The sequence below is a fragment of the Clarias gariepinus genome, chromosome 19, assembly GCF_024256425.1.
Source record: "Clarias gariepinus isolate MV-2021 ecotype Netherlands chromosome 19, CGAR_prim_01v2, whole genome shotgun sequence".
Classification (NCBI taxonomy): Eukaryota; Metazoa; Chordata; class Actinopteri; order Siluriformes; family Clariidae; genus Clarias; species Clarias gariepinus.
The window spans coordinates 29,419,358-29,434,492 of record NC_071118.1 but is presented as its reverse complement, the minus strand read 5'-3'; the positions used below and the strand labels follow the sequence as shown (position 1 = coordinate 29,434,492).

At 42.1% G+C, this 15,135-nt stretch overlaps 1 protein-coding gene across 2 annotated transcripts in view; it reads right to left on the bottom strand.

The window, feature by feature from the left end:
• gabrg2 (gamma-aminobutyric acid type A receptor subunit gamma2) overlaps window positions 1-5,191 on the bottom strand; it is a 58,232-nt gene extending 53,041 nt beyond the window's left edge. For both annotated transcript variants that reach the window (XM_053477829.1, XM_053477830.1), the window contains exon 1: window positions 4,886-5,191. In XM_053477829.1, coding sequence (XP_053333804.1) covers window positions 4,886-4,974 — 89 coding nt within the window. In that variant the 5' untranslated portion in view covers window positions 4,975-5,191. The remainder of the gene's footprint in view (window positions 1-4,885) is intronic.
• Between the last annotated feature and the right edge of the window lie 9,944 nt (window positions 5,192-15,135).

Here is a 15,135-nt window from a genome sequence, read left to right as displayed (position 1 = left end):
TATATGTTTTAATTCTCTTTAAGGTCACTGGCGGTCGTATAAGCATTTCACTCCATATCGTACTGTGTATGACTGTGTATGTGACCAATTAAATTTGAATTTGAATTTAATATAAAATAGAGCATTTCACGCTCAGGCTTTGATTGTGATTCTGTAGTGAGACAAAAAGTAGCAGCAGAAAGTTTGATAAAAGGAATTGTTGAACAAACGCTCTTAAATAAACAGATTGTAAAGACCTGCAATGCCATAAGGTTATAACAGGGTTCAGAAATCCCAAACAGGACACAGAGCAGACACAGCGAATCCAACAGCTTCCCACACACATACCCCATGTGTCTTGTGTTGTCTTTAGAGTGCTATAATGTGTTATCACTGCTTCATTTTCACTCTGTAATCTTACCAAACACGCCAAACCCAGTGCTAGTGACAGAAACACGGAGAAGTATCCATATTAAAGTGAAACAAAAGGTTCCAGGACAAACTCACGTCACCACAATCATTACAGCTGTGTTGAGTGTATAACACAATGTTCACACAACATCCAAATCATATACGGCCCTGTTCCACAGACATTCAGTAAGGCATACCTGTAGTCCATCACTGCTGGGGTAACCTCCTGTTTTTCATTTCAACATTCTACACAAATCCATTACATTCCCTTCTGTCTGGCCGCTGCTCTGAACAGCTCATGCTTACGATTTGTTTTACTGATCACATGACAGAAAGACATCCAACACTTGGAAGTTTCATCCAATACTTGGAAGTTTAAATCTCTTAAAATAAAGACATACAGAACTGGGCATTTCAAATTAAACGGCTAGTTCATAAACAACGTCGCGTGTCAGAAAAAAGAGCACCTGCTATTTCCTGAAACACAATTTGCAAAAATCCATTTATGAAAATGGTTCTAGATAAAATCATAGTTAAGGTTATTATCTGTGCACAAACAGTAGGCTATGTAAAGTTTCTATGCAGTGTGTATATATACACACTATATTGCCAAAAGTATTGGCTCGCCTGCCTTTACATGCATACGAACTTGAGTAACGTCCAATTCTTAATCCACAAGGTTTATTATGATGTTGGCCCCACCCCCTTTGCAGCTATAACAGCTTCAACTCTTCTGGGAAGGCTTTCCACAGGGTTTAGGAGTGTGTTTATGGGAACTTTTGACCATTACTTTAGAAGAGCATTAGTGAAGTCAGACACTGATATTGGACGAGAAGGCCTGGCTAGCAGTCTCCGCCCTAATTCATCCTAAAGGTGTTCTATCGGGTTGTGGTCAGGACTTTGTGCAGGACAGTTAAACCTTGTGGAAAGCCTTCCCGGAAGGGTTGAAGCTGTTATAGCTGTAGAGAGGACGGGGCCAACATCAGATTAAACCCTCTGGATTAAGAATTGGATGTTACTCAAAATCATATCCATGTGAAGGCAGGCGAGCCAATACTTCTGGCAATACACTGTGTAATATAGTATATATACACTGTATAAGGATAGGGTTCTAGTTTGTGACTATGGGGATCTGAGGATCTGGGTTCGAGCCCTGCCATCCTAAGCCCAGATAAAATGATATACATATATGTATAAGGTACTATGTGAGGTATTAAACTAAGCATGCGTATAGACGCCCAGAGTACAAAGCAATTTATGCCATTTAGGCATCAAGTTTCAGCAATAAAGCTCTCAGACTGTATGGGAAAGAAGAGATATAAATAAGAAAGGAGAGAGGATGAAGTGAAAAGAATAAACAGCTAACATCCTCCACTCGTTCGCCTCATAGCAGCAGACAAACGGATGTTTTATGAAAACCGATGAAGAGACAGAGATGCTGTCTGAGGCCCTGTTCCTGTGATTCAGTACAAAATATTAGCAAATAAAAGCAGAACTCCCTCTCTCTTTTTCTCACTCACTCACACACACACACACACACACACACACAGGCCTGTTTCCTGTTGCCTTATGCAACATGGAGGCTTTAATTTCTGCATTTGTAAAAGCAGAGCATCAGTGTTTACTCATGCATGTGTGTCTCCAGCTGAGCTGAACTGGACCATGGCATCACAGCTGTGAACCACAACACAACATCATCACAGCTTCATCACATCACACTCTGATCACAACACAGTATCATCACAGGTTCCTCACCTCACACTCTTAACCACAACACGATGTCATCACAGCTTCATCACATTACAGCCTACTCACATCACACTCTATACCACAAAACAGAGGCATCACCTCACAGCTTCATCATATCACAGCTTCATCACATCCCACTCTAAATCAGGACACAGCAGCATCACAATACTGCAGTATCACATAACACATAAGATTAAAATATCACCAAATCATGACTTCAGAGAAATGCCTTCATCAACATTACCATCATCGTCTACAACACAGCATCATTCTATCACAACAACATCATCACATCATCTTCACCACAGCATCACTCCATGACCATAATCATCTTTACTACAGCATCACTCCATAACAAGATCAGAAATTCACCAGGCTATCACTCTGGCATCATAACCACCTCCTTACCACTTTATCACTAAAGCATCATCACAGCAGCAGTACCATCAACACTTTACTCCACTGACACATTATAACATCATCACTTCATAACAGCACCACATCATCATCACTTCACACCTTCATCACCACACACTATGAACTACAACACATCATCACTGTACAACAGTATCAAACACGCTACCATCAAAACATCACAGCATCACGACATTAAACAAACCCATTTATCACCACCATCTTCGGCACAGGATCACTCCATCAACATAACGTCATCACATCATCTTCACTGCAGCATCACTCCATGACCACCACTATACCCATCATCACATCACCAAATTATCATCACATCACCTTCACTACAGCATCATTTCATACCAAGTTCAGAGAATCACCACATTATGAATTTGACATCACCATTACAACAGTATCATCACATCATGATTATCACATCATCATCATCTTCAAAGCACCCTCTATCACCACATTATGACATCATCACTTCATTACAGCAGGTCATCACCTCAGGACTCCATCACCGTATTATTACTCTATACTCACGTCAGCATCACCTCATCACACCATCACATCATCATAATTTTATTACATCAGCAGCAGCTCATGACCCCATCACCATGTCAAGACTTCATCACACCATCACCACAGAATCATCAGAACGCAGATCCACTGGAGCATCACAGACTCATCACAGCAGCACCATATACATACCATCACCACATCTTCATCACATCATACCATACCATCCCCACATCATAACACACCATCACATAATCACAAACCACCATCACATCATACCATACCATACCCACATTATACCATAACACCACCACATCATCACATACCACCACCACATCATCACATCCCACCACATCATTACATACCACCTCCATATCATACCATACATCCCAATATTATCACATACCACCACCACATTATTACAAACCATCACATAATCACACACCATCATCACATCATACCATACCATCCCCACATCATTACATACCACCACATCATCACACACCATCAAATAATCACAAACCACCATCACATCATACCATACCATCCCCACATCATCACATACCATCACCACATCATCACATACCATCACCACATCATCACGCACCATCACATAATCACGCACCATCATTAAATCATACCATACCATCCCTACATCATACCATACCACCACATCATCCCACACCATCACATAATCACAATCCACCATCACATCATACCATACCATCCCCACATCATTACATACCACCACATCATCACAAACCATCACATAATCACAAACCACCATCACATCATACCATACCATCCCCACATCATCACATACCATCCCCACATCATCACATACCATCACCACATCATCACATACCATCACCACATCATCACGCACCATCACATAATCACGCACCATCATTAAATCATACCATACCATCCCTACATCATACCATACCACCACATCATCCCACACCATCACATAATCACAATCCACCATCACATCATACCATACCATCCCCACATCATTACATACCACCACATCATCACAAACCATCACATAATCACAAACCACCATCACATCATACCATACCATCCCCACATCATCACATACCATCCCCACATCATCACATACCATCCCCACATCATCACATACCATCACCACATCATCACATACCATCACCACATCATCACATACCATCACCACATCATCACATACCATCACCACATCATCACATACCATCACCACATCATCACGCACCATCACATAATCACGCACCATCATTAAATCATACCATACCATCCCTACATCATACCATACCACCACATCATCCCACACCATCACATAATCACAAACCACCATCACATCATACCATACCATCCCCACATCATCACATACCACCACCACCACCTAATCACATATCATTGAGTCATCACAGCATATCATTGCATATCATTACCACATCATCACATACCAGTGGATCATCACACCATATCACATAGCATCACTACATTATGGTATACCACCACACCACCACACCACCACCACATCATCACGTCCACACCGTAGCACAGCATCACCCCTCACCCCCTCCTCACCCCACCTCCTCCCTGCACGCAGCCTCCACACCAGCGCCATGTTGGGGAGGTGAAGCGCTAAAGGTGCGCGAGGTAACAAACACACAGGGGAGTCTCAGTGTCTCAGTGTCTCAGTGTCCTGCAGCGTGTTTAACGTCACATCCTCCCTGTCCTTCATCCCCCTGACTAAACCTCTCTCCTCCTCTCCTCTCCTCTCCTCTCCTCCTCTCCTCCTCTCTGTCCGTACCTGGAGAAGAGCTGAGCGCAGAGGAAGAGCCTGAGGAAGAGCTCAGGGAGCGCCATCATCATCATCCTCCTCATCCTCATCGTCTTCATCACCACATCACCGTCAGCATCAGCATGTCCGTCTGCACACACTGCGCGCGCACACACACTCTCTCACACACACACAGACACGGACGCGTTTCCTCCTCTTCCTCCTCCTCCTCCTCTTCCTCAGTCTGTGCTCTCACCGCGCGCTCCCGCTCCGAAAATGGCGGAAATGATGCGCGGAACACTCCAGTGTGTGTGTGTGTGTGTGTGTGTGAATGCAGACTTAATTGTAGCGAGAGTCTCAGGATGGGGGGAGGCGCGCGCGCTCCCGGAGCTCACCGCGAGAAGAATAAGTAAGCGCACGTGCGCGCTCCCGTTAACCCCTTCTGCGTACGTGCGCGGGCACGCAGTCTCGCTCTCGTTGGTGTGTGTGCGTGCGCGCGCGCGTGTGTGTGTGTTAATCGCTCATAAGTAAACACTCCCTGTCTTTTGAGATCCTGTTAATCGAGTCGAGGGACTTAATCTGTTATTTAGTTTCCACATTACACTCTAATTACTGCTGTGGATTTAATCCCTGTAGAGTAAACACAACACGGTTAGGGACATAGAAAGTAAGAAAGAAAGATTTTTTTTTAATTATTATTAATAATAATAATAATAATAATAATAATAATAATGGAGGAGGAGGTGTGTTCAAGTCAGTCCAGGACTTTTGATTGTGCAGAATAACAGAATAGTTCTGAGAGTTAAAGCTCGCTTTATTTCTCTATATAATCCCCTGCTGTTGTTAGCACTGTGATCTTGCACCACCAGGGTCCAGGTTCGATTCCCACCTGTCTGTTTGTGCACAGATTTGCATGTTCTCCCCCCTTAGGAAGAGTTCAGGGAGCCCCATCCAGTTTCCTCCCACAATCCAAAAACATGTGGATTAGGCTAGGGTTAGACTAGATTAACAGATTAGGCTAATTGTGATTAGTTGTGATTAGGTATTGTGTAAATGTGTGTGTATTGTTGACTGGAGGTCCCACCACGGTCAGAAATGGGAATGAACACAATAGTAATCACCAACGGTCTCCTGAGTCTCTAGTTGGAGTACAGAGGTTCCTAGATGGATGGATGGATAATCCCCGATACACTAATGCACTTACTGTATGCCAGGGTTCCACTAGTGCTTGGACACCATTAAGGTAGAACGTTTTCTCAGTACGTCGGACCCGTCTAAAACGCATCCTCCCAGGAACTCCTTTAATGGCCCAAACATTTGGAAATCAGGTGTTCCACGCACTGAATGTTCACATGGACGACTGCAGTGGGACCCGAGCCACCTCAGCCAGGGTCGTCTTTCACAGACGTGCAGCCTTCTTTAAAACGTTTACTGTGTTTTGCACAGTTCAAATGTTTTTTCTTCTGTCAATGTCAAATTGTGTTTCATTACAAGTCCCGGTTTGATGTGAATGCCCCATATAATAATAATAATAATAATAATAATAATAATAAAAAGTATGTCCATAATAATACTATGGCAGTTGAAAAGTGTTTGCATGGTTAAGGCTGGGGGCCAGTACATTAGGCTTTCCCAGGTCCCGGATTTTTAACAGAAATCCAGATAATAATAATAATAATAATAATAATAATAATAATAATAATAATAATAAAAGAATATAAAGAGTTGCTACAGCAGTTAAAATTTAGTTATACTGCTGTTATATAATTTTTCTGTGCTCCTTAATAACTAAATAGATTTATAAATTTAACTTAAAATAGTAACTTTTCCAAGTCTAGTTTATCAACTGTAATAATGTTATTGGCACTCACTCATCGTCTATACAGATTAATCCTCAATTTAGGGTCGCAGAGGGCCTTCACACCCACAGATGGGATTCAAACACAGACCCTGGAGGTGCAAGGCGACCACTACACCAGCATGCTGCTTTAGTGTTATTAATATTTATTTAAAATTATAAATATTTTATTGCAGGAATAAAAACTCTTTGCAGTGTACACGAGTTAAGCTTCATTTATACTTATAGAGGAAGAAAACATATAAAAACACAGGCATGCTGCTAAACTCCTGACTCCTGACTGAGCATCTGCACATGAGACATTCACACGTTCACTGATTTCCAGCTGCAGGAGCATAATAAGATCAACCCCCAGAGAGAGAGAGAGAGAGAGAGAGAGAGAGAGAGAGAGACACAGCGAGGGAGAAAGAGACAGAGAGAGCGAGGAACAGAGAGAGAAAGAGAGAGAGAAAGAGAGAGAGAGAGAAAGAGCGAGAGACAGAGAGAGAGAGACAGAGAGAGAGAGAGAAAGAGCGAGAGACAGAGAGAGAGAGAAAGAGCGAGAGACAGAGAGAGTGAGACAGAGAGTTAGCGTTTAGCGACAGCTGCAGTGGCTTTGTTCACAAGTTACTGTGGCGTTCTCGGCTCTGTAGGAAGCGGGGAAGCACATTCAACTGATCGAGCAGCGCTGTGACAATAACACTTAAAGTTCCTCATTAGAGAGACCAGCTGAGATTAGAGACGTGCGTCATGACTGGGAGAAGAAGAAGAAGAAGAAGAAAAAGAAGGAGGTCACATGATTATAAAGAGTGTAAGAAGCTCACAGGATAAATTAAGTCCACAAATATTAAAGGTTGGATTTACTTGTTTATAACTTTTGCGTATGCGTGAACAAGATGGCTGCTGTCTGTGTCCCGAGGTCATTTTACGCGTCACTTCCTCAGACGTTAATGCTACACATGTGCGCAGTACCCAGTGTGAACAGTGGGGGCAGTATAGCAGCGTCTCCCACCTTGTCTGCACCTGAATTAAGACATTAGCTTTGTGTCTCAAATCGCAGACGTGTGCACTATTACTATTCGAGAGCGTTACTGAGCCCTGACGCTGACCGTCTTCCCGTTTGCTGTTAGTGTTTGTGATTTAAAGCCCTCCCATCTCACAGACAGATCTACAGACAGATGTTTTATGAGCACAGATGTTTCCTTCAGGATTGTATGCATTAGTAATGACTGTTAATGGGCACCTATTGAGCAAAACATAAATCAAAAGTCAAAGTGTCTTTTATTATCAATGTGCCCATGAACAGCAGTACAGGACACGGTGAAACGAGACCAGGCTCCTCCAGGACCACACCACTCCATGAAACATCACACACATCCAGAAACAATTACAGTATACAGTGCAATATATAAAGTACATGTGTGCAGTCAGTGCGAATAGAAACAATGTGTGTGTGTGTGTGTGTGTGTGTGTGTGTGTGTGTGTGTGTGTGTGTGTGTGTGTGTGGTCCAATCCACAATCCAGGTCCCGGATGTTGAAGAGTCTGATGGCTTCTGGGAAGAAATTGTTGCACAGCCCGGTTGTGTGACCAGGATGCTTCGGTCCCCTTTTCCAGATGGCAGAAGGATAAGAAGTGTGTGGGGGGGTGTGTGGACATCCAAAATGCTGGTGGCGTTGCGAATGCAGTGTGTGGTGTAAATATCTGTGATGGAAAAAAGAGAAGTCCTGAAGATCTTCTCAGTTGTCCTCACTGTCCTCTGCAGTGTCCTGAGATCCAGGCAGCTCCTCAGGATGAGCTCTCCAGTCCCTCTGTAGGACATGGTGAGGATGTGAGGAGGTTCTTCAGCCTCCCCAGGAAGTAGAGACACTCCTGGCCTTTCCTGGTCATGAAGCTGATGGGCAAGTTGAGAGTTTCATGTTCTTTCTGATCTGTAGATGTTGAGTGGATCGTGGTCCATCGGTGCTCTAATGAACATCTCTTTAGTTTTGTCCATGCTCAGGCTGACAGGTTGTTGGTTCTGCACCAAGCTCCTCTCCCGCGTGATTTATCCCACTGACTCACATCTCCATATGATTTGAAACATTTTAGGTAATTACACTGACTATTGTTTTATTCAATATTGTTTTAAGGTTATTAACTACTCAGTGTTATTAATTTATCTCTTGTTTGATTTTGGACAGTGACAGTTAGTGAATAGAAAGGCGTCTATATAAATAAAATGCATTAATATTATAAAATTAATTAACACAAACACAATCAAAACATAAAAACACTTCCACCTACCCCGCTACCCCCCACCCCTCCACCCCCCACCCGTGAAGGTAATAATGGACTATTTGTTTATTGGTTTATAATTGATTTATTGTGTTTGAGATCAATTTAAATCTTCTTTCTGGAGCCCAAATAATAATAATAATAATAATAACAATAATAACAATAATAATAATAATAATAATAAATATAATAATAATAAATACAGTTAACTCGTGTGGTATATCACAGGTTTCAGTGTCCTGTATTAAGGTACTGATATAAAATTCTATTAAAATGCAGCAGATTTTCATTTCACAAAATATGATTCAATTCTCTACAACTACTGTTTTTTTTTAATATTAACCAGTAATTCAGTTGTTTGATTTAATAATTTAACGTAGATTATTCAATATAAACACTGTCGCATACAATCATATTTTTTATTATTCTTGCTCTTGGAATGAGCTCTGCCTCGTAAATATCCATAAATATTGTTATGTAAATAAAAATATAAAGAGAGTGTAGAGGAGGAGAGTTTCTGCGTCTTGCTGATACGCCTAAATTCAGTTTTATTGGACAAAAATGATGGTAAATAAAGTAAAACGGGGCAGAAATGTGCAACGAGGGCCTCACCACACACACACACACACACACACACACACTAAAGATCTCCATCAGCAGTATTACATCAGTCTGAGGTGTAATTTATTGCATCAGCCACCAATGAGTGAGAAAAATCTCCCACACGCAGAACTCACGCAATCAACAATCATACACACACACACACACACACGCACAATACATTCTTACCCCATGGTTGTTTATACCACAGTTTTAATCTTTCTAACTCTTATTATAAATTGTTTCTTCACTAAAAGATCTGTTTTCTTCTTATCCTGTTCTATAAATGATCTACAGGGACGTTAATACGGCACATTAGAGCTCAGAAGGAAGGAGCAGGGGTGTGTTGTGTCTCTGGTGAGCGTACATAGCTAGCACAGTTTGCAGTTAGCTGATCTAATCTGAGCATGAAGCTGTGCACGTGGCGCGTCAATCACACGACACGTTCTTACACGACACGTTCTCACACTGATTATTTCACTTATGGTTAACTTGTTTCTGTAGAGGAGAGACACTGTATTTACACGGAGCAGGCATAACAGGAACGCCATTCACATGCAAGGCCTGTGGGGGGCGCTGTGGTGTCTGGCACCAAGACATTGGCAGCAGATCCTTTGAGTGCTGTGGGTTGTGGGACGGGACCTCCGTGGATCGGACTTGTTTGTCCGGTGCGACCCATGAGGCTCGATCAGATTGGGATCCAGGGAGTATGGAGGCGGGGTCGGGGTCGGGGGCCTCGGGCTCTTTGCCTGCGGGGCCCAGTGCGCGGTGGCTGTGGTGCACTGGCTGTGGCTTTCTGTCATGAAGTGATTTGACCGGTCGAGCTGTCCTTCGGTCCTCTCGGGCGTGGGTGGGCCCCAGGTGCCCCTGATCCTGTCACCACTTTACTGCTGTATAACAGCAGTGTTAATGTCTTAATCACATGACTGAGCGGTGTTTATATAACAACTACTTTTTTATTGTAAGTGAAGAAGAACCCTGGACAGGCCCTCCAGAGAGAACCTACGAGCAGCGCTGCAAAAGACACATCATCTCCAACAAAATGTCAAATGTTCTCAGGCAAAACACAGTACTGGTGCTGACCTCCTTTTTAATGTTATACATACAGTATAATACAGAACATGTGTGTGCGCCCAAGAAGCTCCTTCTGAAGTTTATGCTACATGGAAGTAACCGATCTCGCTTCCCTAAATATTTCAAGTTGCTAACTTCAGCCGTTTTGGAGAGATGCAACAACATTTTTCAGAGGTTTATTGTCTCACTTTAAACAATAATCATTTAAAAAACAAAGTATTTATACTTTATTATGAGTATAAATACTAAAATTGGTATAAACCTCTAGAAGCACATGACCTGTAAAAAAGATAAGCCTAGTCCAACCTACAGCTGCACGGTCGGCTTAGTGAGCAGCACCGTGGCCTCGCGCCCCCTGGGGATTTTTTGTTTCATGTTCTCCCCGTGCTTGATGGGTTTCCTGTGGGTTCTTCAGTTTCCTCCCACAGTCTAAAGACATGCAGATTAGGCAGATTAGGCTGCTTGGCATTCTCAAATTTCCCAGTGTGACTGACAAGCAGGCAATCATATAGAGCAGCGGTTCCCAAACTGGGGTGCGCGCACCCCTAGGGGTGCGCAGTCTGACCACCAGGGGTGCGCAAGAGAATATTTGTAATGGCGGGAAAAAAATTTTTTTTATAATTTTTTGGGCGAAACTTAAAATGTAATATTTTTGAGAGAAAAGAAATTCACTGAGAGAAAGAAAAAAAATCGCATTACAAATTGTAATTTACAACCTATGCATTACTCATCTCGCGGTTTCACGTCTGCGTCACATTTTCACATCAGGCACTAAGTGATAATCCGTAATTGTTTTTGCTTACTAAATTTATCAAAATGGACACCTGGTTAAAAACTGGCACTTTAAAGAAGTCAAGTGACAGTAGGGATGAACCATCTACATCGGCCTCTTCTATGGAGATGTGCAGCGGCCTTGAATATATGGACTCGGAGGACAAACGAGGTGAAGAGGCGCAGGCGGGAACAGAGAAATCCAGTAGAGATGTACTGATAAAGAGAATTAAGCCTACGCTAGAAAGTGAGAAAATGTCAAGTAAGAAACGCAAATATAACGACAGTTACATTGGTTTCGGGTTTACATGGATTGGAGATGCAGAAAATCCAAATCCGCGATGTGTAGTCTGCGGTGAGGTTTTAGCTAATAGCAGTCTTAAGCCCTCATATATGGTTCGCACTTACAAACAAGACACAGCAATTTACAAGACATGCCTGCAAGTTTTTTTCAAGGAAAATTGGAGGAACTGCAGAAGAAGAAAAAAATTATCCACTCCCATTCTGGCTTTGGGGCTTCCAAAAATGCTCAGAGGGCGTCATATCTGGCGAGTTACCAGATAGCTAAAAGAGGTATGGTTATAAGTTACTCTTTAAGTCTGCAGGGCCTTAGTACTACCGTTTTTAACACCCAGGACAAAGTTGAAGCACTTATTAAAAAGCTAGTCTTCTGGGCTAACTGGATAAATGGAAACTCCACCGAGTGCTTTCCACTGTTGTCTGAATTTTTGCAATCCCAGGAAGCTGCACTTAGTACTCATGTCAAAGGCCTCATAACTGAACATCTCAACCAGCTCAGCCAAAATCTTAGGACTTACTTCCCCCCTATGGACCAGTCTAAGATATGGATTCGGAATCCTTTTGATGTCACTCCTCCAATCCCACATCTCTCATTTCACTCGTGGATTTCTGGGCTTCAGCAGTGGTGGAGTATCCAGGACGGTCAAAACAGGCATTGAAAGTGTTGATGCCCTTTGCAACCACATACTTATGTGAGGCAGGCTTTTCTGCACTGACATTGTTGAAAACCAAACATCGACAAAGACTAGATGCTGAGAATGATTTGAGGGTAAAACTGTCATCCATTGAACCAAATTTTGATGATCTGTGTGCAAAAATGCAGGCCCATCCATCTCACTAAAAAGGTAGGAAGCAATGTTTTTATTCAAAACTGAAACGTTGATATTTTCTAATATATAGAAAATACGTGTATTTAGTTATTGTAGTTAGAAAAGGTGGAGTTTAATCGAAGGGGTGCTTGAACGGTGTCAAATATTAGAAAGGGGTGCACACAGCAAAAAGTTTGGGAACCACTGATATAGAGTATCTCAAAGTTGTTGAGTTGTGTGTGGGATCGAACATGGATGGACCAAAATACCTGAAAATACCAATAAGGTTCAATCAATAAGGCTGGAAACAAATCACAACATCACATTTTAGTACATTTTAGTAAATACTTTTGGGGTGTGTTTACTTCTTGCACATCTGTGTATTTAATCATTGAAATAATTTTTCAGGCTGTTTCTTCGGCGTGGTTTGAACCTCCTCTCGATCCGGTCTGATCTAATGTGTTCTGACACCCATGCATCATCAGGTAATCTAATAAACACACTCACAATTCCTCATGATAAACTGCATCATCGCGCACCTTCCAGACATGTGTGTGAGTGTGTGTGTGTGTGTGTGTGTGTTGCGTGTACCGAAAGCGGCGTGAGCCTCACACGTTAATAACGTCCGTGTTGTTATTGCCTTACACACGCCTCAGAGGCCCGGAGAGAGTTTCTCATTCTTCTGCTTCAGGATGAAAAATGAATCATCTCTTTGTTCTTCCCACTCGGACCGGAGGATCATCAGCGGCCCGGCTGTGAGCTGGCGTCAGGACTCGAACACGGTCAGAGTGGGTTTCAGAAATGTCTAATAACATTCATTTATTGGGTATTATAACAACCAATAATAATTAATAATAGTTAGAAAATATCTTGTATTTGTTCTTCGTCATTTGTCTGATTTTATTATAATTATTATTATTTTTAAAAGCATTCACTGTAATATTTACAACCTGTTCATTGCAACCCTTCAAGTAGAAAATAAGTAGAAATTAAGTTATAAAATGTTATAAATCATTTAAAAAGTTATAAATAATACAATGATATAAAATAATGACTACACACAATAATTCACAGTTTCCTCTCAAACAACCAAAGAAATAGATTTTTTTTAAATAATTGACCGCGAGGGAGCCGTGTGGTGGTGTAGCGGTGTAGCGGTTAGCACTGTGGTCTCACTCCTCCAGGGTCAAGGGTTCGATCCTCACCTCGGGGTCCGTTTGCAGGGTGTACCCCACCTTGTACCCTAAGTCTCCTGGGAGGGGCTCCAGGACCCGCACCCCCACCCCCACCCCTATCCAGGACCCACACAACCCCCACCCCCACCCCTATCCAGGACCCACAAAACCCCCACCCGTATACAGTATAAAGTACTAAGAATGTGAATAATGATTATAAGGGGGCCAATAATTTGTTTTCTTTAAGACACTATTTAAGGTTATTTTTATTTAAAAGACTTACTGCTCATTTTTAGAAGGTGTACTGAAGAGAGCAAATGTTTTCACACCCTGATGTTACATTTTTGAAGCCATCATAAAACCATTATTCATGTTGACATTATTCAGATGGACATCTGTTTTTTTTTTTCAGAAAGAAAAGTAGCCGAAAAAAAAAAAAAAAAAAGGAAGAAAAGTAGCGCTGCTGTAAGGGACCAAAGTGAAACTCTTGATGGTCATGTGGGTCGCTCGACTCTATGACATCACACACTGTGTGATCTCCTACGACTTGTCTAAACGTTGCTCCTCAAGCGTTACGATGCACTTATGTGGCATCTACAATGTCATTTGATCTCCACGATAAACGCAGCAAACTGTCCGCCTACGACACCTCGCGGCTCGCTATAGACCTCGCTATAGACCTCGCTATAGACTCCTCATGACCTGCTACCTCTTTCTCTCGAACCCTCCACTGGGGTTTGTCCTGTTCCACATGAGGGGAAACCCTTCAGTTTTTCACTGAACCACTCGTGACTCCTTCTGTACAAGTTAAAATGTATAAAATGCAGAAAACAGTCACACACATAGATTTTTCATTATATCTATTGTAATTTAATACACATTATCTTCTTCATGATGTACAATATGAAGGAACGACTGTTTATAGCTGCTATAATGTCATTTAAAACATCTCTTCATTAAATAAACATTTAGTTTGTGTAGAGAATGCATCCTGCAGTGGTATTAGAATTACACACACTCACACACACACACACACACACACACACACACACACACACACACACACACACACACACACATACACTTTACTCTCGCATGTCCAATTTACAGTGTGTGTCGTTTCCAAAAACCAAACTGCCACCAGCGAGATGGAGGAAGCCCCGTGTGTGTGACTGAGGAACCTGTGAATGAGTTTTTCACTTATTTCCTTGTTTGTGTGTGTTTTTAATATATCTATAACACTTATTTTTGTAATGCAATTAGTGTGTGTGTGTGTGTGGAGTCACAGGAGTCACATTAACGTAGTAATTAGCAAAGAATGGATTATTTAGTGTCGCATCAGGAACTGTAAATGTGGTGTAATTAGTTTAAAGCCTATTGTGTGTTTAAAAAAAGAGAGAAAAAGAAAGGTGAGAGAGGGACGGAGAGAGGGAGGAGCG